Source organism: Synchiropus splendidus, chromosome 9, assembly GCF_027744825.2.
Source record: "Synchiropus splendidus isolate RoL2022-P1 chromosome 9, RoL_Sspl_1.0, whole genome shotgun sequence".
NCBI lineage: Eukaryota > Metazoa > Chordata > Actinopteri > Syngnathiformes > Callionymidae > Synchiropus > Synchiropus splendidus.
In genome coordinates, this window is record NC_071342.1 from 19,241,970 (window position 1) to 19,266,404 (window position 24,435).

General features: G+C 44.5%; 1 protein-coding gene and 1 long non-coding RNA gene across 3 annotated transcripts in view; one reads left to right on the top strand and one right to left on the bottom strand.

Moving 5' to 3' along the window:
- On the top strand, window positions 1-23,267 carry smoc2 (SPARC related modular calcium binding 2). Its single transcript, XM_053874277.1, has 13 exons — window positions 1-490; window positions 6,834-6,996; window positions 8,602-8,708; window positions 8,779-8,878; window positions 10,364-10,408; window positions 13,592-13,639; window positions 14,908-14,982; window positions 16,902-17,088; window positions 17,305-17,387; window positions 21,054-21,153; window positions 21,262-21,509; window positions 21,764-21,801; window positions 22,797-23,267. Exons 1-13 carry the CDS (start codon window positions 416-418, stop codon window positions 22,818-22,820), a joined length of 1,293 nt encoding a protein of 430 aa, XP_053730252.1. The 5' UTR covers window positions 1-415; the 3' UTR covers window positions 22,821-23,267.
- LOC128764512 (uncharacterized) overlaps window positions 2,837-24,435 on the bottom strand; it is a 50,270-nt gene continuing 28,671 nt past the window's right edge. For both annotated transcript variants that reach the window (XR_008415767.1, XR_008415768.1), the window contains 3 exons: window positions 14,735-15,799; window positions 10,897-11,018; window positions 2,837-3,042 (listed from right to left, as the gene is read on the bottom strand). This is a non-coding gene — a long non-coding RNA (uncharacterized LOC128764512). The remainder of the gene's footprint in view (window positions 3,043-10,896; window positions 11,019-14,734; window positions 15,800-24,435) is intronic.

The following is a 24,435-nucleotide window of genomic DNA, read 5'->3' on the forward strand; positions in this document are numbered from 1 at the left end:
TCTTGAGTAGGAGGGATGAAACTGTAGGAATCCTTCACCGGTCTTCCAAACCTGTCGACCTCCTCTCACCATCCACCCCTGCCTGGACCTGATAAGGCATCTAGACCTCAAGTGTAGAGGGGGTGTGGAGAAAAGTATCCACATCTGAAGGGAGAGAGAGTCGGAAGGAGCCACACAGAGGGAGGGAGAAAGGTCAGGGACTCTGGGGGTTTATCGCAGTCGCGCTGCCAGAATCCGGGAGAGCGTTTACCGAAACGTTTGGACACTTCCCCCCACCACCACCACCACTGTCTCTTACGGACTACTTTTCTGAATACAAGAACATGTTTGGTTGCCTCAAGAAATAGATTCAACGTGTCAGAAAGCAACTTCGAGGCTGAGCTTGGAGCGTGCGTAATTTGGAGCGACTATCAGGATGCGCGTCTGCCCGCTGCTGCTCGTGCTCGGTCTGCTGTGCGCTGGACGCGCGCAGCGGTTCTCCGCTCTCACGGTGAGATGTTTCACTTTCAACCCACACCTCTCCTCTGCTTGTAGCCGGTTCGTTTCTTGCGCAACCCGTGCGTAACAGTCCAGCACCAATCTGGTGTTTGTTATCCCGCGCCTGTCTGTGATGTCAGTCATTATACGAGACTTTTTTTTTTTTTTTAACATTTCGCCGTTTGTTCCTCACAATACTTCTAATATAATGAGTTCTAGCTGTTGATCATAGCTCAGTAGACGCTCTAAAACAATGTATTTGTATCAATAGTAGTGTTACATTTTAAGAGTCTTTGTTGTGGCGCTCCCGATCCCTCTACCTGTGAAGCTGTCCTCCTCCTCCTCATGGAGCGCCAGTGCTCCATTAAATCTCACATTGTTCTGAGCCCGTCCTCATATTACGCACGCAGTCGGTAACACCACAGCCATGACCAAGTGCAGGTATACGCTGCTCCTGGAGCAGAGGCGCAGAGAGGAATGTTCGGTTCTACACCCACTTTTGATTTAAAGGTTGATGCGACAGCTGCCTCCCCCGGCGCTGTTATTTATGGCCAGGGTGAGGATGTTTCAATATCCAATTGGAAACAAATGGCCACGAGCCGTTAACCTGCAGGTGAGGGGTCGGAGATGCGTTTCTCTGTGGTGGATCTGCGGAATGCAGGAGGAAGTCTTGCTTCCAGATGCTCCTCCGATTGTTTCATGTTGATGCACACAATCTCACTTGTCAAGACTCATCAGGATGTGACTCTGTTGTCGCATCACGGACATTTCCTCTACTGTTTACCAGACCTAAATAACTATATATATGTATGAAGCATTTTTAGGAGCAGAATTTGGAAGGATGTTTCTTAGTATGACTCCATTTAACCACGTTTTGTTTTATTTTTGCTGTTTGAATCAATCAAGCTTGAAAACTTGTTGCTGTGCAGCTCTTAATGGAGTGAAGTGAGATCACTTTCACTTCTGCTCTCTCGTCTACAGTGCTGATTTCTCTCTCATGAGTCGTAACATTTCAGGCCGAGCGTGTGCCTGCTTGATTCCCGAGACACTTAGTTTCTTCTGTTGATTTTACATGTCCAACTTCTTAAATCATCATGTCTGTCAGTCAGTGCAGTTTTCCTCTCCACTTCCAAGTTTCCATCTGTCCCACAACAAATGCACTCCAATTTTGCAGTTAACTGCCTCATGTTTGTTTCTCAAATGGAGCGAACACAGACAAGAGATTGGAAATATAATTTTGCTGGTTGATCCCAGTAACCTTCTTCCATAATTCCTGCACAGTGGTGTGTGATCACCTCATGTTATAAAGCCAAATGATCTCTTCCTCTGCTCCACGTCCCTCTACACAACCGTTCTCAGGAAGTGTTTATTGCCGTGTCAAGTAGAACAATAAATGCAATGTTTTTTTTGCTGCACACAGATGGAAAGTAACAACTTGAGATAAGAAAGACAGTCGGCCTCAAGGTCTGTGCGTAACGTGTGCGATTTGTTTTGTGTTAGAGACCATTTGTGCTCAAGAGTCACGTTCCAAATCAAGGATCTTTCAGCCTGACGCAACGTTCACTGCTCTTCAGAGTTGTGATTAAACACGAGAATAAGATCCTGAGTTGAGAACAACATTCCAGGTGGAATAGCTGCGGTTAAATACTTGGACTTGTCTAGTTCCCACTGTAAATAATTTGTATTTCTATATGATTTTAAACCAGATGATATGAGAGGTGGAAGTGAGGAGAAAGGGTCCAGCTCTGTTTTACATTTAGCAAAAAAATTGACCTTATTGTTCATAAGTCAGAATATCTCAGATTAGACTCAGACTAGGAGCCTTAGTGCCGAGCTGTAGTTCTTTTCATTCTATTCTATTAAATCTTCAAAATACCTAATGATGTATGGCTGTATTTTGAAAGCATGGATTTTGCCCAATTGAAAGACAGTTAGAGAGAGTCTGGCATCACCTCTGAGCACACGTCTCGTGAGAACGCCGATCATGGTAACAGTTATTACCTCTTGAACAGACAAAAGAATCCAGAGTTCTCCCAAAGAAACTTCACAGCGCTGCTGGAGTGCCAGCATATTGAGCGCGGGCTGCTAACTTCTGCAAAAACAAAAGCCGGGGTGGCTGTATAGCCCCCTCCGGCTTCCATCGAATGGTGCACCTGCCTTGAAAGGGTGACCCTTTCACACCACCGCATTGTCCCCTGAACGTCTTTCCCAGCAATTAAACGCCTTTCCCTTTGATTGAGTTAGCAGCCTGGTTAAAGCCTGTCACTTTCTTCCCCTTCCACCACGCTGGAAACTAATGATCCTTTCTGCGGTCGCGTCGGCGCAGGAAACCCTCGCAATTTAACACATTTACCTCGACTCTCTGCCGGGGCCCCCGTTGACCCCGCAAGGCCGCGGTGTGAGGGGCCTCTCGAGGTGCTGCAAGTGGGGGCCTTCGAGTCCAGAAGGCCCTTATCAGCCTACAATGTGCTCTCTGCTGGAGTCTCGCCTTCGCCGCGCTTCATTCAGGCCCACAAAGCCTCAGAGTTTCGGGGGGGAGGTGATGGGATTTGCATGCTGGTTTGTCTTGGGGAAAGAAAAAAAAAAGTCTCACTCTCTCGAATTCATCAGAAGATTTGAGTCATAACGTGTCTCATCTTGGACGATTTAAGATGATAAAGCTGTGTGGCAACACAGCTGAAGTGAGACATCAGGGGAGTGTCAGGGCCTCACCCATCCATCACCGCGGGCCCAACACATCTGCAGCCCGCCACCATTCGCAGGTCCTTAACTCACCATTACTCTCTCCACTTTAACTGTATGGCAACATGGAAGGCACATTCCACGTCCAACTGTGTTGCTATGCTTGTCGCTCCACAAGCAGGACGTAAGTTAGAGAATGAACCAGTTTGAGTCTTCTGTCTGCCGGCCTGCAGGGGCTGCTGCTGATAATACTGGGGAGCGGTGGTGGTCAGCGTGGGTTGGAGAGAGTCTGGCAGCCCACCAGTGCTGACGTTGTGTGGTCTGTGTGTACAGCACTTTTCATTTAGGCACAAAGTGTTTTCCCGAATCAAAAAAGGCAAACTTATCAGCATAGGAAGCAGATCCAGGCCATGAAGAGGTCCACCAGTCCGCACCCTTCCCCTTCACAAGACCGAAGCAGAGAGACCCCACAACTGCCAAACTTATGTGTCTGACAGAGTGAAAAAGGCAGGACAAGAAGGCAAGTCAGCCGGTTCTACTACCTTCAGATGGGACTCTGACTGAGTCATTTTGTAAATTAGGAAAAGTGTTTTTTTAGACTTGATTTATTCTGCTTCTTGCCACTAAAGTCGCATGCTGAAACACTGTGAAAAGAGGTCACTCTCTGAACTGTTCCCCGAACTCAGTAAAACATTTCAATCGGATCCAGATACTGAGATGACACACACTTGGTTACGTTCTGTCCGGGAAGCCAGAACTGATCTAATGGGTTCGTAACGTCAGAGGGAACATTGGTTTTAGGAAATGACAGTTGATTTAAAAAAGAGTTTTACTTAGAGGCTTTCAGTAACACAGCTTTATTTCAGAGTCAGACAATTGCACTGGTCAAGCTTTGAAGTCTTGAAGCTCTGACTCTGGAGATAATTTAAACGATTAATTGACTGATGTAAATAATGGTTTGATTCCCACCATCAAGGAGGTTTTGTTTTTGCAAAAATAAGTCAATGAAATTCAATGAAATGTTCAAAGGAATGTTTGGACAAGCAACAAATTGTTTTGGTGGCAGGCTGGAGTTCCATTGGTCTTCCATGAGGTCTTCCCCACATTGTAGCTGGAGCTAAACCGCTCCTCTGAACTCACTTGGATTGGACGATCAATCATATTTCAAATGCTAAAAACTGTATCCAGTCATGCTCATGAAAAATCTTCAGTGGAAATCTGGATGGAAATAAGGAGCTTCTATGCACCCTTTATGTCTCTAGCTTCACTCATGCTAATACGAGCGATGCAGATTACGACTAAAGTAAACGTCCGTTTCCGATCCACCCTCCGAGCTCAGACGTGCTGACTGTGGGGATTTCACGACCGTGGAAGCCGCATTACTGCATGAAAGTTCCACATGCAGCTCACTTAAAAACAATGGGCTGGGAAATCTAATTTAGAACAATGTTTACAGTCGGATCACCGATAATCCAGCGCACTCGTCGCAAACTCTGAATCGAGCGATCCAAAACTCCTGTTCTTCACAGAGGAGTGTCGCAGTTCTGGGATCAGGAAGGCAGCGCTGAAATTAAACCCCTTTAGTTTCCTCATGAATGTGCAGAGTCTCATTGGGATGCAGTTTCGTCTGCAGGATAAGGAGGTGGCAAACCATATTTTGGTGGGGAGCAGTGATGGATGAGTGCTGAAACGAGAACAAAGGCTGTTCTCATGAAACAAAGCGTTCCCAGACTCTGGCGTGTCAGCGTCCATTTAGCGTTCCTCCTCCTGACAACTGTCTCGCTCACAATTCATACTCAGCACAGAATCTTTGGTTTCACTCCTCTCAGTCACGGCTCTTCTTCCGATGTGTTTCAACGGGTCTTCGGTCACCGTAGGATTTATGGTGGTGCCCCCTCTGTCCCGGGGCGTCCCCCCCACCCTCCCCTCGCCAGCCCTCTTCCAGGTGCAGCGCCGCCCTGCAGCCGTGCTGGTCTCAACACAGGAGGCTGCTGCTGAACCCCATCTTTCACTTCATTTGTAAGATGTCAGACACGACAAATTCTTTTTATTGCTCCTGGCTCCGCCCCCCTCTCCTTCAGCTTTGACCTCGCGTCAGAAAAACACATTTATCCAGCTTATCTTTTGAGCTGCCTGAATAGACTCAGTGAGAGAGCTGAATTATACTGTACATCGACTTACTCACAGATATGATTCCAACGAGAGAAAAGAAGGGAACTGGTGTGTGGGCGCGGCTCAAGCCGCCACCTGCATCTGCGCTGCAGTATGTTTTCCAGGTCACACGCACTTCATGAAGCTCCCACACTGAAACATCACAAAGATCCCTGACATCTATTTTCCTGGGCCGCTCCATCATTCACCGTGTTTGCATTCACTGTAGCAGTCACAGCTTGTTGCCACCCCCCTTGCCATTATGCAGCCCGGCGAGGGGGGGGTGGCAGATACAATGGTGGCATTGACACAGGTGATCCGCTCATGACCGAGTCGGCGTTGTCTTGTTACTCTATTCATGGCTGAGTAAAACATCCTCAGGAGCCAGGCCAGGTGCGGGTGCTGGCAGCGGAGAACGAAGTGTCAGAACTTCACAGATCACTCTCAGGAGCCGGAGAGGCCTCACGGTTGCCGCCGTTTTTCTTTTTACATTGTTTTAAATGGCTTTCTATGTCGTTTCATTGGTTTCCAAGTCAAAATCAGTCATGCTTTTATTTCCTTTTCCTATTTCCTGTGCCGTCTTTCTAAAGTATAGATGCCTTTCCAGGGTGTCCCTGCCCTCCGTGATGGATCAGTAAAAGCAAGAAATTACATTTCAGCACTTGACAGTCACTTTAAACTGATCGATTTCATTCAGTCACATTCCTTCAGACTCATATTTGGTCATTTCGTTTCATATATTTGACTCAACCAATACTTAAGAGTGGAACACTTTCCAGGGTGTCCCTCCCCTCCTTCATCAATGTATCATCTATCCAAAGGCATTGACTATAGTGGAATTCTATGACCCGTGGTGACGCAAAAAAAAAAAAAAAATCTATGTCCTGTGGTGACGAAAAAAAAAGAACTCATGTTACTTGGTAACTTTTGATTCAAGTGACACGTCTCTGTGTCAACATGAAACTCGGATGCGCTTGACATGGTTGATGTGTGGCACCTTCAGAGGAAATGCATGTTGTTTTTCTCAAGTGCATGGGATCGATTGAGTGACACAGAATGTAATCGAGCTTCATCACAGCTTTAAATAGAAATTCACGGAGAGAGCGCAAACCTCCACCAACACGCACATGTCACAAAACGGCACACAATAAAACAAATATTGCAACTTCCATGAACTAAAAATGGGGTCGGTTCACAGCCAAAACGAAGTTGGGATTTAGTTTTCAAAGCTCAGCCACATGATTTATTTATTAAGTGTTTTTATTTATTATTTATTTATTAAGCGATTTTATTTTCCGCTGTGTTGAATGAAGTTTTCTTTTGTTCTAGTTGGGAATGTAGCAGGGTGTGTGAGCAGCAGCCAAACAAGTGAATGACAAACTTTCAAACCTTCTTAAATCCACCACCACTACAGACCACCCACCCTGAAAACCTGCCCTCTCAACTTTTAAAGAAATGACCAAACCTGGAAGTGACCCCTCCTCACCTGTCAGTTTCTAATCATCCTCTGTCGACCCTTCCAGTTCCTGCGAGTGGACCAGGATAAGGAGTGCAACATGGAATGCAGCGGCGCGCCTCGCAAGCCCCTGTGTGCCTCCGACGGCCGGACCTTCACATCTCGCTGCGAGTTCCTCCGAGCCAAGTGCCGCGACCCCCAGCTGGAGGTGATCCGAGGGCCATGCAAAGGTCAGATCAGGAGTCACGCTCCAGCGCCGCCTGATGCTCACAAGGAGGTCGCAGTAGAAACTTCTGGGTTAAATTCGTTTCACCATAATTGATCCTTTGAGTGCAGGAGTGGGCTTGAGACCGAGCCTTAACTTTTCTTGACATGAAGGGGTTCTTGTAGTGTGGTCTCCCAGCACAGACGTCCTTTTCAAACATGAAAAAGAGGCTTTGAAATGAAACATCTTGCCTTGAATTATTGTCATCACAGTGATGTAGAGCTGTGCTGATGTGTGGAGCTCTGCAGACCATAAGAGAGGAAAGGAAGCCTGAACCCCCTCCTCACTCACCACAATGCCCATCAGAAGTGAGAGAGAGATTCTCATTCTTCAAATATTGAATTCCTAATGAAGACTGTGATACCAAAAGGGCTCAAGTTTTCTGTGATGGCTCTTTGTGTCGTCTCTGGGGCAACACATTTAAACGGACATCTGGATGTGAACCCTCGAATAGAGGAGTCCAGCTAGGCGGCTGAAAGGGAGGAGAAGCTTTGCAAGTGGTATTGTATGTGTCAATAACATTGTGCCTATGAGTCGGACCCCCCTCTGGTCCTGGACGTGAATGACACGGCAGTAAAAGCCGAGTCAGCTGAAACAAACCCGAGGCCCGGTCTGGTCTGAGCGCACAGAGATGGGATTGTGTTTAAGGACTGGCACCACATTTGTTTTCTATCAGAGATGATTCAAGTGTCCTGTCACTTTTTCCAGTCAGGATTTGTGCTGGAGCCCCCTGGAGAAGAGAGGTTTTTGGGTTTTTTTCCAGTGAGACCAACATTTGTGTTCCTCAATCCACCTTATTCTGGGACGTCCAGCTCTCGCCCGCCTCTCCCAGCTCGTGACACACTCGCATTAACACCAGACAGAGAAAAACCAGCGGACATTCCCTGGCATGTGTCTGACGGAGCACGGCGAAGCAGCAGGAAGTTCTCCTGACCGACCCGCTGGATGTTTTTGCACTTAGGAGTCATTATTTTAATGTGATTTGAACCTGCCCGCCAGACGGGCACAGTGTGGTAAGGAACGTGTCACACAAAGTTACCGTCACTGAGAGTTTGAACAGCTGCCGAGGCTCTCAGCCAGAACAGGTGAGACGGAGCAGCTGCGCAGTGACAAGATGATCCATCGCCGTGACTGACAGATGTGAAAATACCTGAGGTGCGTGCAGGTGAGCGCTGAACGTTTATCAGCCGCCACAATTCGAGGTTGGTCCGAGGAGACGCTGGAGGTTACAGAAGAGAGCTTTTCCTCGTGCATCAGCCCTTTTTTTAGATGACTGGAATGTTCTACAGGAGCAGCTTCCTCCGTCAGTAATGGCTTTACCAACAGGCTCAACGCCTGCCAGCCTGCTGCTAATAAGAGCAGCGATGTCAGTTCTATTCCAAGCCACAAAAATATCTGCAGCTTCCGAAGTGTCTTTAATATTTTCCCCCTAATCATCTCCGGCCCTGCTCAAATTCCGCTTTGGTCTTCTGGTATCTTTCTTGTTTTTCACCGTGGAACTCAATGCTTCCTGCAGAATGCTGGTTTCCGGCGTAATATATTGTGATAGTAGTGATTTGTGGCTCTGCAGATACGTCCAGATGTGTGGCAGAGAAGAAGTACACAGAGCAGCAGGCCAAGAAGCTCTTCCCGCAGGTCTTCGTGCCGGTTTGCAACCCTGACGGCACGTACAGCGAGGTAACGCCTCCTCCCACCCGCGACTGGACGGGGTCATGGGGCATGTTTTCATTCTGAGTTGCCCTCGCAGATTCAGTGCCACAGCTACACTGGATACTGTTGGTGCGTCACCCCGAACGGTCGACCAATCAGCGGCTCTGCTGTGGCCAATAAAAAACCAAGATGCCAAGGTAGGAGCCATCTTGTGGTATCATCACTCTCTCGAGGCCTTTAGTGACCACACCATGGACTACACACAGCTGCTAGTTTTATGACTATAATGAAGACAAGTGGCCTGGATTAGTTTTGAGTTTCTGGTTACTCAACAACCCAACTGGGTTTTTCAACTTTATACCATGGTAGGAACCTATCTGCCGGTTGACAATTCAACGTCCGAGTTTTTAACTGATGAGGTTGGACTTGAAGGAAGTTCCTGAGCTGGTTTTGAGTGAGACTCGCACTTAAAAAGGTTTGCTCACCTAGCCTTCTTGCTCAAATACAGTCACTTCCACACTCGCTTTGTAAGTCATTCCTCACTTGCTTTCCAACTCTGGGCGAAATTGTCCATGTAGCAAGCTGCATTTTAGCAATACTTTCCCCGTCATCTTTCCATACATCAAGGCTAGTTGCAGAATAAATCATTGAGGACCTATTGTACAAAACAATCCATAGAATCTGGGTGCAGTTGAATATGGTCATTGTTTGGGAGGTCCCACTGCACAAGTGCAGGAGGACACCGATTCTCCACCTTCACTCTAGACTGGACAAACCTTTGCAGACTGAACAGCCATTTGAGATGCTCTTACCAAACCCAGACTAAATGGCTAAAATGAAACAGTCTGGCTTTATCAAACTCAATACTCTGTGGTTCTAGATGGAGCCATGTTGAGACCATCTTCTGAGCCAAGGAGGAAAGTCTAGTAGCTGGCTCAAACATGTTTTTGGAGTTAGTGGTTGAAGGTGATTGTTGTGAATTCTTTGCCATATCGAAAACAGAAGCCCACGGTGCTAATATAACCGCTCACCTCGAGCTATAGGTTTCACCAGTGCTGCTGAAAATGGTTCCTTAGAAATGACTGGACAAAGTTTCCTCTGGTGCCATGACAGCGAAACCTGTGGCCGCTGGAAACGACATGATACCCTGAACCGAAATTCTTCAGTTGCGGTTGGAGTTGTCCCGCCAGGCTTTGATGATCAATTTAATTCCAGAAAATGAAGCATGACCCTCAATCCTGTGGAATGGTGGTAACAGACAGGAAGCTGCACGGTTTTCGGGGCCACCTGAGGACTGCATTAGGCTGGAGGGAGTCTGCTGTACACAAGCCAGTAGAGTTCCACTGATTCGTTGTTTAGCAATAAAGTGGCGCTGTACGGAATGTAATTGTTCTTGGAGGCTGTTTTTTTGGCAAGAATCGGGTAACCAATGCCACATGTCTTCCCTGTTCCTGCTCTCACTGGGTCTTCTGAAGTGGCTGCTGTTTCAAAAGAACACCGTAAACGCTTCCACCAGTTGTGCGACTCAAACCTCTTAGTTATATGAGTGCTAATGCTGCCTTCTACCTGCAACGCTAACATCAATTTAAATCCTCAAACAATGCTGCATTGAAAGCTTGTCATTTCTTTTATAATAACTATAAAGCTTTCTAAAATCTTCATGGATGTCATGAACTTTCCAGGATCCAAACAAGAGAGAGCGACGACACGAGAGCCAGGAAAAGCAGGTGAGAATTCAATCGAAGACAAACGTGCTCTCAAAGACAAATGGTTCCCTTTGTGTGTCTGTGATTGTGCGCGTGTGTTGAAGCGTGTATGTACATGTGCGTGTTTTCATTACTGTATCTGTGTCAGTGATGTGCAGGGCGGGTCACCTGTTAAGGCTTGCCTCTCTAATATTCCATCCAGAAGCCTGCAGGTTGGTATCCAACAAGTCTGAGAGGAGAGCGATTCAGATCGTTGCACATCACGGCCAGCAACGTTTACAAGAAGTGCTTGTTCTCCTAACCTGACTTTAATCATCCAGAGATCAACTGTGCACACTAACTTCAACTCTGCTTTTGTTCCCAGCTTGAAGCCAGATTTACCCACTGTTTCAGTCGCTGTCCATAAAATGTGTTTTTGCACTGCCATGTTTCTTTTTTTGTTTTTGGTGAGCATGCTGCTGAATGGACTACTGAGTAGTGAGAAGCCACATTAGGAAACTCAGACTTACTTGGGTGCCCAGATTAGAACCTCCTGTAAGGACACGTTCATCCATGAAGTCCTGTCCCGCCAAATCCAGACTCACCAGACGTTGTCTTATCTTTTTTTGTTTGTCAACTCCATCGGTTGTCCCTGAAAAGTACAAACTTGCATGTAACTTATGCACCATTAGTCTCTCTCTTGCTTTGTTTTTAAATGGGATAGAAGCATCCAAACAGAAGTACAGATCATCACCTACATATGCAGTCAAGTACACATTCCAGCTAGCTACATAACAAAGTACTCAAATACACATCCTATAAGCCTGCACTTAAGTACAGTATCAAAGTATTTGTCTTTCTGTTTTTGGTTTCTCAAAGTAGTTTTCCCATCTCCTCAGACATCGACTCAGCTCCATAGATATTCCTTGTTTATAAGACCATCCCTGTAAAAATCCCATGAGGTCAGCAAACGTTCAACATTGCCTTTCTTCCCCATTCTGTTCCTGGTTTGAACTTCAGTAATCCAGATGACAAATTTCATTGAGTTGCTCTTATGTGACTGTCAATCGAACAGGTGGATCTGGTACAGTGGCCAGTGAGTGTTTCCACAACACATCAAGTCAAAAGCATTAACACTGAAAAGTCAAGGTTGTATTTAAGGAACGGTCAAGTCAACTTATGTTACATCATGTAAATCAAGTTCAGTCAGGGGAGAAGGTAAAATGTTAAACAAGTCCAAGTCACAGGCTGAACATAGCATGTCTGTGATCGACACGTCTTTAACTGGAGATACGAGATCGAAGCAGCAGTCTCAAACTCAGGCCCGTGGGCTGTTTGCAGGCCGCGGGATGCAGCTCCGTGGCCCACCACTTGGTGTCCAACTACAGCAGGAGTGCAGCCTTTTTTTTGTCCAAAGCGAGTTTGTTACAAAACTCCTTCATTAAACATAGCTTCTGATACAATTCAGTTATTACAATTGAATTATTCATTTTCTCTCATGAGTTTGGTGGAAAGACTCAAAAGATACCTTCTTTTCACATTTTTTAAAATAACTGCATTTCTAATGCAATAAAATCAGGAAGTCGTTGTTAATAATCTCAATGGCTTCAATAACCCCTCCCTACCCCTCGACTCACTTTTGGGGCCTCAAATTCTAGTTCCTGGACTTGTACTATGGTCTCAGTCTCGACTCATTCTCGGGTCAGGTGGTCTTGACTACAACATTACTTTATGGTTTATGATATTGTCATATAGGTCATCTCGATTGGAGCAGTTCAAATGAATAAAATTTCAACCAACCACATGTAAAGCTGTTGCAGGCCAAGTATTTGGTCGTCCGGATATGGCCTGCAGGCCCTGAGTGGGACACCTGTAACATGAATGTCTGGAACATTTCTGACACTAAAACCAAGCACAGCAATGAGTGTTACTACCTGACAAACAGTACATTCATGCAACTTTGATGCTCTGGATGAAACCACTACCTCCAGGTTGATTCCCAACACTGTCGATGGTGGGAAAGTGCAGTTTTTGTTTTTGCTATTTTGCTGTGTGTTTGTCACTTGAGTTATTCCTGTCAGTGTGGCATTTATGTCTCAGACTCCAGTTGTAAACAGTCTTGGGCACAGCGTCTGCCAACTCAGGAGAGTCATGGATAAATTGCGGATCTCAGTTGATTTAGAATGGTGTGAGAGAGAACGTCAGGGTGGTGAGAGACAGTCGCTCTGCGGTGTTCCATCTCTATAAATAGCTGTAATTGCATCAATATTTTGATTCAGGGGTAGGACGTCAGTGGCGGAGCATTCCACCGAGGCCATCGCTGCACTTTTATTGTGAAGACATTTGGTGAAACTGCTTCACCCATTTCTCGCGCTCGACTTGACAAATTCATTCGCATGCTGGGATCATGTGCGGCCGACGACTGACAAACGGCAGTAAAGCTAATGCCGTTTGACCACAAATGGCGCTGGGGTTTCCTGGCAAATGCTAAAAGAGGTGTTGCAGTCATGTAAAGGGCCGCTAAGTAAAGATGGGTCATTAGTGGTGCGTCGTAAATCCGAATCAAAAGTGCTCTTTTGAAATGATGTTTCCATCTGTGAGCAACTTAATAACGCTCCCAAAAGAGTCTCCTCTCTCTTGCCAAGTCTATTTTTAAGCGCAGAGACATTAAATTTTTATTTTGATTTATTGTGGAGGTGAAGTTGTTTGTGGCGCCGCCTGCTAGCTTCTCTTGAGTCATGCGCTAACAGGGCTTCACTTTGAGCTCAGTCAGTGACCCACACTGAGGTGAACCGCATCAACGGCCGCGGCTTCACCCCGAGCGGCTCAAACCCTCCATCGCCGTCTCACTCCCACCACAAGTCAAACAGAACGGAGACCAAATAAACACAGAGCTGGGTTATCCCACTGTTAACCGGTGGACTTCCTTAACCGCTTCTGTCTCTCCCACCGTCACTCGTGCAGGCAGGACGAAGAGGAGCATCAGCCATTTATTCCAACTGACCTCAATCTGTCTGGTTTAGCACACAGGAAAATGTAACCACTGTTTTTGTTTCCCCTCCATCACATCACATATTCATCTCTTCCAGAGTCCGTCACTCTCACATCTTCCCTTTCCTCCTCAACCGGGCAACGTGCAAATCTCATGCTGTTTTGTGTTCTCTGTGCTCTAGCTTACTCTTGTAATTGTAGTCTCCTTGCAAATATTCTCCATTCTAAATGCAGATGAGACCGGTCTAATGGTGGATCCACAGCCCGCAGCAGACGAGGAAGGTGAGCCGCTTCAAGTCACCATCATAACCATCAACCGTAAACTACTAGCGTCACATGTGTTTGACAGCAACAGTCCACAGTGTATCATGATTTTTGAGTCCATCAGTTGAAAGTCTCAATAATCTTGATGTTCCTTCTGACTAAGAGCTTTCAATACCCCTCTTTTCCATAAGTTTAAGATGTATTTCAGCGGTTTTTAACTGATTTTGGCCATAAAAATGAGCAGAATTGGCAATATTTTGCTGTCATAACTCAAGTAGTTTTAAAGAAAGGAAAAAAATCTGCTTTTATATTGAACATATCGAGGGGTGACAACCATCGGATGGAGTGCTGGAATTTGGAACTAAACATGCACAGAAATAAATACATAAATAAAATACATAAAAAAAACATAAGGAGAGCAAAATGGAAATACACTGAAATGTAAACAATTATTTCCTGTCATTCCAGGAAATACAATGCAGTAAGAAAATAAAAACTGCTGTCATTGTTGTCATAGTTAAAGTAAATGTAGTTGATGGATTTAATTTATAATTCTATAAATTTGCTTTTTTTAATTTGAAAACTTATCAAAGTCTTAAAAGAGCTCAGCAGAAGAGTCAGAGTCAGGGCTTGAAACAGAGTCCAAGCTGATAAAATCAGTAAGGAGATCAAAGAATGAGAAATAGAGACAAAGAATGAAGAAGAAGTCTCTGTCCTGGACATGTTTTTGTTTAGCTTTTTTTTTTCTAAATAGTTGTTTTCGCTGCGTGTTTTCTGACTCCAGTGCTTGCTCATTTTTATAAGCAAAACATTTGATTTGCCCGTGAGAATATTTCCAGATAGTTAACCGGCCTTTTCTGTAAATATGATAATGAAAGCGCATTCATTTCTCTGCTCCCTCTCAGTTTCGTGGTGGAGCTTTATGCAACCACAGTGCCACTCGCACTTTCATTTTCTATTAACCGAAACATTCCTCAAACTGTTAAAAATGTTTATGTGACAGCTGGTAAAATCATCAACGTTAACGTGAAGACTTTTATGCAACTCGCCACGCCGATCAAAGCGAACGCGGCGCAGACAACGCTGCTTCACCCAGCTTGTTTCAGAAGTTACCGTTTGATGGCTTGCAGAGAGCCGCAGTCGTGACTACTTCTGTTCCATATTCCTGCTCTCAGCTGTCACTTTTCCACCACCAGTTGAGGGACCTTGTTTCATCTGTGGATTTGGCCGCTTTGCCGATGGGTGTGTTTCCAATTAATCAAACGATTCTGCTGGTTTTCTTCCAGATATCATTTCCCAGTACCCGACTCTGTGGACGGAGCAGGTCCGGAGTAGGCAGAACAACAGAACCAGAGCACCATGTGAGTTCAGGTGTTTGCAGCCTCCCATCATCCTGCTGCTGTTTGGTTGGAGGCTCTTCCTGTAGTTGAAGAAGACGGTTGTGATGGTGCTTTTTGGGATCTACCTCTCCGCGGGTTGTCTGTAATGATAAGCACATGGGCCTAACAGAATCTCTCTCCTGCTCCACACATGATCCCGCCACACACATCAGCTGTTTGCATGAAACGACACTGTGGCTTTTGAGATGAATCCTTTTGAGTGTGAATCCCATTATAATATTTTACTGGTGGGAAACGGTGGTTTCGATTACCAGCTCTGACAAAGAGGCGAAGTGAAGCGGGAAGTTGGGAGAGATTTGTTTTTCTCTTTCTTTCTAAAGTTTTGTGTGAAAATAAACAGAGAAAAGAAATTTCCATAATAGCGCTGTAGCTTCCGGGTGAGCGATGAATGAAGATGGCGATGAAAGCTTCAGCAGATCTGCCACCATCAATGGCTGGCGACAAAGGACGTCTGCAGTATGCAAATCTGAGCAGTGGTGGAGCGGGAAGAGTTACTCTTCTTCCAGGGATTCACGAACGTGTAAACATGTGCCCGTGGTTTATTCTGTGAAGGCACGACCGACCGCTGTCGAGTCTCTGTCCTGTGTGTGGCTCTCACTGTCACACGCATCCACAAAGGGCAGTCGAGTGTCTAAATATTTACTTAACTTGAGGCATAGGGAGCTGTACTTAGTCATTAGCCCATTAATGTGCGTAAACAGTGCCACAGGGGGCTGATATAGTCGTCTCTCTCCGAGCACTCGTGTCCTCCACCCTTTGTCCTCTTCACTGGAGAGGTCTGCAGAATGAACAGAATGAATTAAAAGACTAGTTTACTTTAATGACGACACAATATTTCATGGATAACTAATACAACATGTCAGACTCAAATTAGTTGTGTAATTAGAGTGTAACAGTGTGTAATAGAGTCTATTTATATCAAATTAATTTAATTGAATATATATTTGAATAGTTGAACTCAACATTTGTTACAATGTGAAACCATAAATGGAACAGTCTGTTATTGAAACTAATAATAGCATTTGTATTTTTTTTTACATTTTTATTTTGTGAATTGAAATCGCAAGAACAAATTACATCCAGACCAATGTGTTTTAAATGTGATTTAACAATCTAGGAAGCACATTTAAGCCAAAATGTTAATGATGCTCCATCATTTTTTAAATAAAAATTAAAAGCTTTAGGATAAAATAATAATTGAAAATGAAGTTAATGAAACATTGTAACATGGCACAGATTTTCATTAAAATCCCTTAAAATCCCTAAAAACAATTTTTAACAAAATGATGAAATAACTGGAAATAAACTTGGATTGGATGTTTAAATTGAAATAAATATATCCATGTTTATCATTTTTCCACTTTCATTTTGAAATTATAACATTTGTCAGGTGTTTAGGAGACCAAGTCAGAGAGGCTAGATGGAGATGGTTTGGACATGTACAGAGGAGAGAGAGACAGTACATTGGTAGATGAAGATGTTGAGGTTGGAACTGCCAGACAGAAGGTGGAGAGGAAGGCCAAAGAGGAGATTGATGGAGGTGGTGAAGGAGGACATGAGGTTTGTAGGTTTGAGAGAAGAGGAAGCAGAGGACAGGGTGAGATGGAGGAAGATGATCCACTGTGGAGACCCCTCATGGGAGAAGCCGAAACAAAAAGACCTGAACCTGAATGTGCTAGAGATGAGAATAGATAATGAATCTGATAGGAGCCATTTAGAGTTACAGAAGTCAATGACACTGACCTCAGTGTGATTGGACAAATCAGAGCTACAATGCATCAAACTCAGCGTCTGATGTGAAAAGACATTCGAAGTCCAAACTCACCAGCCTCTTTCATTACAGACTTCCTCTCTTCCTGACCTCAGTCTCTGTGTTGCAGCCTCATCCTGTGACCAGGAGCAGCAGTCGGCTCAGGAAGAGGCCAGGCAACACAAGAATGATGCAGTCTTTGTACCAGACTGTGCTCAAGGGGGTCTCTACAAACCGGTGCAGTGCCACCCCTCCACCGGGTACTGCTGGTGTGTATTGGTGGACACCGGTCGGCCCATACCTGGGACCTCCACCCGGTAAGAAAGTCTCCGAGGCACCTTCAAATCAGCCAAAGAAAACCTTACATTTGATGGTCTGGTTTTGCTGCTTCACTCTGGTCTTCTCTTGATATGTGTCTAGCCTTTAGCTCACTGAGCTCTTTCTGTTGAGCCATTTCCGGTTCATACTTTTTGTGACGTCTAAGAGGGTTAAGATCAATCCGCTCAACAGTGATTTCCAAATATCTTGTTCAGGTACGAGCAGCCCAAGTGCGACGGCAACGCCAGAGCCCACCCGACCAAACCCAAGGACCATTACCGAAGCAGACACCTCCAAGGTACATCTGCTTTTCCTCTCGGCTCAGACCACATGGTGAAGCTCCTCCGCTGCTCCCAGGTCGAGATAACAAGTGTGTGTGTGTTTGTTGACATCAGGATTGGTGGAGGAAATGCTTGATAAAGACTTGAGGTTTGCCAGAAACCCAGTGAGCCGGGAGACAGAGATGGAGCACCTGGGGTGGGGAAGCGGGGGACGGGGGGTTTAATCCAGGCCTGACACGGGGAGGGAGATGGAGGATAGTGGTATCACTGGAGATAGTGGGGAGACAACAGGGAAGATAATGGATAATAGGATGTCAGAGACAGGTAATGATGGATTTAATAGAGGCCTTTGATGAGACAGCATCTTTAGTTGGAAAGTTAATTTCATTATTTGACTTAACTTACCACCTGCAAAAGCCATTTTATAAAAAAAAATGTATGTATAATAAAATGTAAATGTATGTGTATTAATGCAGCTCAACATATGAAAACTACATGGAAATTCAAATATGAAAAAAAGCCTGAAAGAAGAAATAAAAAAACGTAACAGTAGTTCATATTTTCCCCAGAGTCAGCACAAATATCCCTGCATTCTAAATCTAAAACAGTGAAGGTGAATAGAGTAGCAGAATTCTCCAAAGCTGCATGGTGTTTGGCACATATTCATGTCTGTGGTTTGGTTAACAGGCTAATAATCCAGGGACGTATGAACAGACCGGAGACTGTTTTCCACAAGTATTTATACAGCAGTGCAGGTGCTGCGCTCACTTCATGAGTTGTGACAGAGTAAAACAGACGTTTTAAGTGCTCATATTCAGAAGCTTCATACTCGTACAAGCACCTTTGCCACTGTTTCATTTCCTCTGCCTAGGAGGTTATGCGATCGCCTGACAGATTGTTAGTGTAATAGCTCCAAAACTGATGAACAGGAAACGTTGACAATAGTGCGAGCTCCTCACTCTCCTCTTTTTTGTGTTGTAAAAGCTAGTTCTGCAACGCTGCTGACCAAATCAGCACGTACGAATTTTACTTTTCACTAAATCCCTGAGGTTTCTTCTGAATTATAGAGCTGAAATATAAATCTTCTTCGTTGGGATCTGAACATGATGCTGAGGATTTACACAGGATTTTCATGCTATCATACTGTTTGAATTATCTGTGGCTAACTTTAGCATAACAAAAACACCTCCTTCACCACCAACATGAATTTACTTGTCCACCTTTCATCAGATTTCAGCTTATCTTTTTTCTTTATTATTATTATAATATTGTCAATATTATAAACAATTAAAAAATGTTAAAACAATGGACATTTATAATCTGAGCATTCTTAAAAACGGCCGCATGATTGTAGTCTTCGTGCAGGCGGTCTGTTTTTGTTACACTTTAAATCAGCATGGAAATTAAACAGGAACCAATTTGGAAATTGAAAGCTCATGGAAGCTGTAATGAGTTTGACACCTGATCTAAAACCGGCTGCAGGACATGAGAAACAAGATGTCTAACTCGCTGTATAACCAGGAAGACAAGCCTGATACTTCAGGGCAGTGACTCAGTGACTTTTGCAGTGATTCATGCCGTCGATGTTTGACTTGCAGGACAGAGACGTTGGGATTCAAATAAGGCGATGACGAAATACATGGCCACCTGATATCACATTGTGTTTGTGTATTTGAGGAGTAAATCTGGATTATGGCATGTTTCACGCTGCAATGCATGAAACAACATTCCTGTGGAAAAGCAGGATTTATATTAACTTTCTGTCAGGGAAAAAGTGAGTCAAGGATAAAAGTTTGACTGGTGCAAAGAATGAACTAGAAAAACTGTGGAAAAGTGTAGAGACACTTTGACCAGAAGACAAATAAATGAAGCGGTTTCAAGATGACTTCACCGAACCTGCCCCAAGTATCAAAATGGGCCAGACCCGACACTGAAACTGCAGAGAAAATTGTTGTTTAAGTCGAATCAGAAGCAGAAGAAACATGCTAGTAATCTGAAACAATATAATGTTCATAATAATACTAAAACAAAAAAAACAAAAAACACCCAGGTGAAGGCTAAGAAGGGAACAGAACCGTCCTTTATGTCTGGCCCATTATTGAGCGCACTCGGACTGAGTCCAACAACACAGCATCTTATTTTCTTTATGAGCAGTTGCGTCAATGCCTGTAAAGTCTGTCGCTGTATAAACCAGAGGTTGATTCTAAATGCTGGCTGTAGCCCACTTGCTGTCGAAGCGTTGGTGTTGAAAGGTTTATGGGGCGAGATGCGAGAACGGAGCCGCTCGCCCTGAACGGAGCAGGTGAGGAAAGCGATGTGTTTGGCGAGCTCTCCCTCAAGAGAGACGTCGCGGGTCTCTATCGGGGCTAGGGATCGAGAGCTTGTGGCTGTGAGAGCGCACAGTGATAGACAGAGGAAAATTCAGAGATGGCGCTGTTGGAATGAATCATTGCCACTCTCACTCTTAAATGATAAGGGAAATAAACATGAGCCAATGTGACACCCAGGTTCTCTAAAAAACACAGCAGAAGTAATTCAAACTAACATAAAAAGCACTGAACAGCCATATTGGCAGTGTTGCTGTCTGAAGGTGAAACTCTGTGTCTAGACTTACTGGCCACGCGTGACTCCTTCTGACCGTCTACAGGTGGGCCCTATATTTTACTGGGCCAGAGCCAGGGAGGGCCAAAACCTTTAACATAGCTCTGCTCCGTGTTTAACGTGGAACAGTTTGGGCTTGTGCTGTGTTCAAGCCTGGCCACAGCAGAAAACAGGGGAAAGGTGGAGTGGAAGCAGAGATGCTGGGTGTTTACCTCGCTGCTGGTCGCCACCTGTTAGAGAAGAGCCAAGCATGCTATTATCTCCAGCTCAGGAGAATCTGGCCCCGCAGGCCTAGGCCGTAAAAAGAGTAGCGGCAGGATCGCAGAGGGGAAGTGGACTGTGAGAAAGCGGAGGCTGGAGAAGAATCCAGGAGTCAGACCTCAGACCTCTTTAGCCTTTAGCCCTTGGAGAACAACTTTGGCCTCCTCACTCTTAAAACTATACGGCCTTCAAGACAATTACTATTATTAGAGTCATTCCACCCCAGTTGTCTTTGGTTTTAATTCTTTTTCCCATCATTTTGCATGTAATGGCCGTCTGCACCCGCCGCAGCAGTAAAAGCTGGGGTTTTCCATTCACGGGATTTTGGGTTGCCACTGCCATGATACAAATGCATATGCAACCAGATGAACTCCTCCAGACCAGACACCCCATAATAACAATGTGTCTGTCAATATATCTCGTCTGGTCCTGATGTATTTGCCAGCATCTCCTGCGCCTGCAGCTGTCTGAGCCACTCATGGGCCTCCTTCATGATTGGCAGGTACCTTCTTCCTCCTCCAGAGGAGGGGAGGTCTGACACGTTATGAGGACGAGTCAAAGGCGGCTGTGAGAGTTTTGTTTGGGTTTATGCTCTCCTCCACCGTATTTATGTGGTGCTCAGGTTAAAACGCCGCTGCCTGTTACATGACGTCCCTCCCTAGACATTTATTAGCCCACCTATGACGGCGGCATTCCTCCACCCTCGCGCTGCAGTCTGTGGTTTTTCCAAGCTTGTTGATATACATGCAACGTCTTTCCATATGAGCTGCACAATGTACACTCACAAACACTCATCCAGGTATCTGTGGCTCATTTTCCAGGCTGTCCCGGGGCAAAGAAAACAGAGTTTCTGACAAGTGTTCTTGACGCCCTGTCGACAGACATGGTGCACGCAGTTACAGATCCAGCATCCGCCGGAAGGTATGACAGAACGGATTAGTTCATTTGACGATTACTCATGTTCTACACTGAATTCCGTCATGTACAGCAACACATAAATCTGTGTAGTGATGTGATCGTGCATTCTAGGGTGGCGGAGCCTGACCCGAACCACACACTGGAGGAGAGGGTGGTCCACTGGTATTTCAGCCAGCTGGACAAAAACTCCAGTGGGGACATCGGGAAGAAAGAGATAAAGCCATTCAAGCGCTTCCTGCGCAAGAAATCCAAGCCAAAAAAGTGTGTGAAGAAGTTTGTGGAGTACTGCGACATCAGCAACGACAAAGCCCTGTCTCTGCAGGAACTGATGGGCTGCCTGGGGGTGACCAAGGAGGAGGGTGAGTCAGTGACCAGCTACTGTTGCATCAGCGACAGAGTTGCGCATTACATGAGTAGAGGAGTCATACTGAGAAATCTATTGAAATTGGTGATGCATCGAAAAAAAAACATTCCTCTGACTTTTTTATGGATAATATTTTGCAATGGACACAGAACAGAAAACCTATTTTCGGATGGTACCGTTGATGAAAACAGAAACTAGTATTCAATTCAAAATTCTGGTTGGTAACGTGGATCTGTATTTCTGCTGCAGGTGCCAAAACAGGAGATGGATTACCTTCCACTAAACTAGTAAGTAAATCAGACTGTGACCCTCATGTATGAAACCCCATAACATGACCAATAATAGTAAAAACAACAAAGACAAAATTTGCTTCCATGTAGAACCACAACTTGGCTACTACCCCAGCTGCATATATCTGTAATAGACAGTTATTTTATTTAAATTTCTTTTACACAGTTGTATTTAATAAGTAGTAATACGCCTGAATGGTTTATTATATACAGTGATTTGAATGTGTTCTTGTTCTGATGTGCATGTTTATGATGATCCATTTATGATGCATATGGCACCATTCATTTGAGTGTTTTGGGGTTTTTTTTATTTCTGGTTCTTACAATGGCAGTGTAAAGGGATGTGGATTTCAAAACTGGAACTAAAATATTAATATAAATACAAAATATTAATTATATTATTATTATTATTTTTGCTCAGTTTGGACCACATTATCTGTTATTTATTGAAAATGTTGAGAACTGAAGCTATTGAAGCTGTCAAAAGTTTAGTTTTTCCTGTATACAATGACCAAAAATATAATTTGTTTAAGTCTGTGTAACGCAACCTCACCACAATTTTTTTTCTCCTAGATTTGTGTTGAATTAAGGGTGTCTGAACATGTTTTTCCTATATCTGATGCACACGACTGTCAAGCGTTGCTATCAATCTGTATTATTCATCTGCAAACCTTCCTTGAAGGCAAAAACCCAGGGATGTTAAGAACACAATTTATGTTTGTATAATGTTCTGGTATGAAAATACAAGTGTATAAGAGTTCACCGCGTGTCATTAATCTCTCGACACCAACATAAACTGCATGTTTGCCAAAGAATAATAACCCAATCGAGTAAGTGGTTTTTCCATCAACATCACTGCCTGGAAAAAACCCAGTGGCTGCTTCACCAGCGGTTCAATATTTCTCACAGTTAATCTGTCAAGACGGAATTAAAATGTCACAGTAAATGAGCCCATATATTCTCCTGACACGACTCTGATTTCCTCCTCTCAGAATCCTTCGAAGAAGCAAGGCTAACGCATCAACTGAGAGATCCTTCCTCTGCCCGGAGATTCCGCCCTCACCAACTGGCAACAATGGAAACCATAGTATTTGCACTTTGTACTTTAAAAAAAAATGTAAATTCACTTTGTAGAAATGAGGTATTTAAACAGACTGCTGAATCTGTGAATGGTGTCGTTAGCAAACAGAAATTATAACACATACAATGTATGTGTCCTTTTTGTGTCTAAAAATGTTCAAAGTTGTATAAGTTTGTGTTCAGTTTTGTTTTTGCTCTTCCCGAGGCGAACGTACTTCAGCTGTCTATGATGATGATAATGATGATGATGAAGCAGATACTTTGCGAAACAAACGTAGAACATTCCATTTCCTTGCATCTTTCCCTGTGCTCTGTACGGCAAGAATGTTTAAACGTGCGTCGTGGAAATCGTCCTACAATGTATTCATTTAGAAATAAAGAACTCTTTTATACGGCTTCGCTCATCCATGTGCGACACAAAAAACATCCTCTGCAATCTGTTTTCGCTTCGCTACAAGTCCAGTAATGCTTTTATGATTTTCTTTTCTCGCTTGATTCTAACACCTTGCGGACGTGTTTTTCGGAGCCAGGCATTAGTCATACATAGCTAAGGTTCTGTATCATACCATTTTCAGACAGCCTGCCCGAGGCAGCTTTTAAAAATTTGGAGAGGCAACGGCAGTTATGCACTCATCCCAGATCTGCAATGTAGACTGAAGACAGATGGACCAACGTCTGCAATGTGTGGCAGAAGTGTCCATGACTTGAGCCATGAAGTTTAGGAAACTGCTCCAAACATGCTGAAGATGTTGGTTAGTCAAGAAACTGCTGCCTGTGGCACAGGTAGCCTCCAACCAGCCGCTGACCTGACGCTGACCTGCTCATTCAGGCTTAGACTCAATTTATGATTAACACATTAGTCTCCTCTCCGTGATATAATCCAGCCCAATGGTCTGGTTTTAGCAGGAACACAGAGGAAAGATTAGGGCGGCTCAAAGATGGCGGATTAGTGGTGGACAACATTCTTAAGCACTTTCACCATCCCAAGCCTAATTTGACCCATACAACCATCAAGAGAGGCCTCGCTCATTCATATACAGTGGCTCGAGGTGTTGAAGAGTTAAGAGCAAATTCAACATTCCAGTCGGACATTCCTATCTGCACTCGTGTTGGCCGCGTTAATCCCTCCCAAGATTATCAGACTACAATAGCCAGGCTGATGTTTGGATTTCTCCAGACAATTATATTCTAAGAAGTTTATGCGCAGGAGGGATTTGGCAAAAAACAAATTTCACCAAGCTCAACCCAGCTCGCCAGAACTCTTGCTATTTCAGCTCCCCTTGGGAAAGACACACGTAAACACCTTTTACAAGCTGAGTAAATGTCAACAAGGCACGGTCCTCCGAATATGTGACCCTGATCATTTTGGACTCTTACCCTGTTGGAGTAACATATCCAAACATTTTTGGCTGCGTTACCCGGACCATGTCACGACTTATGAGGCCCCTTCTCCCACTCTCAAGGCCTGCTTCCTTACCTCTCTCAGTCGCACAAACACTGAGCACAGAGATACTATTGAGGGGGATTTGTGGGCACAGTTTGTGTGCTTTA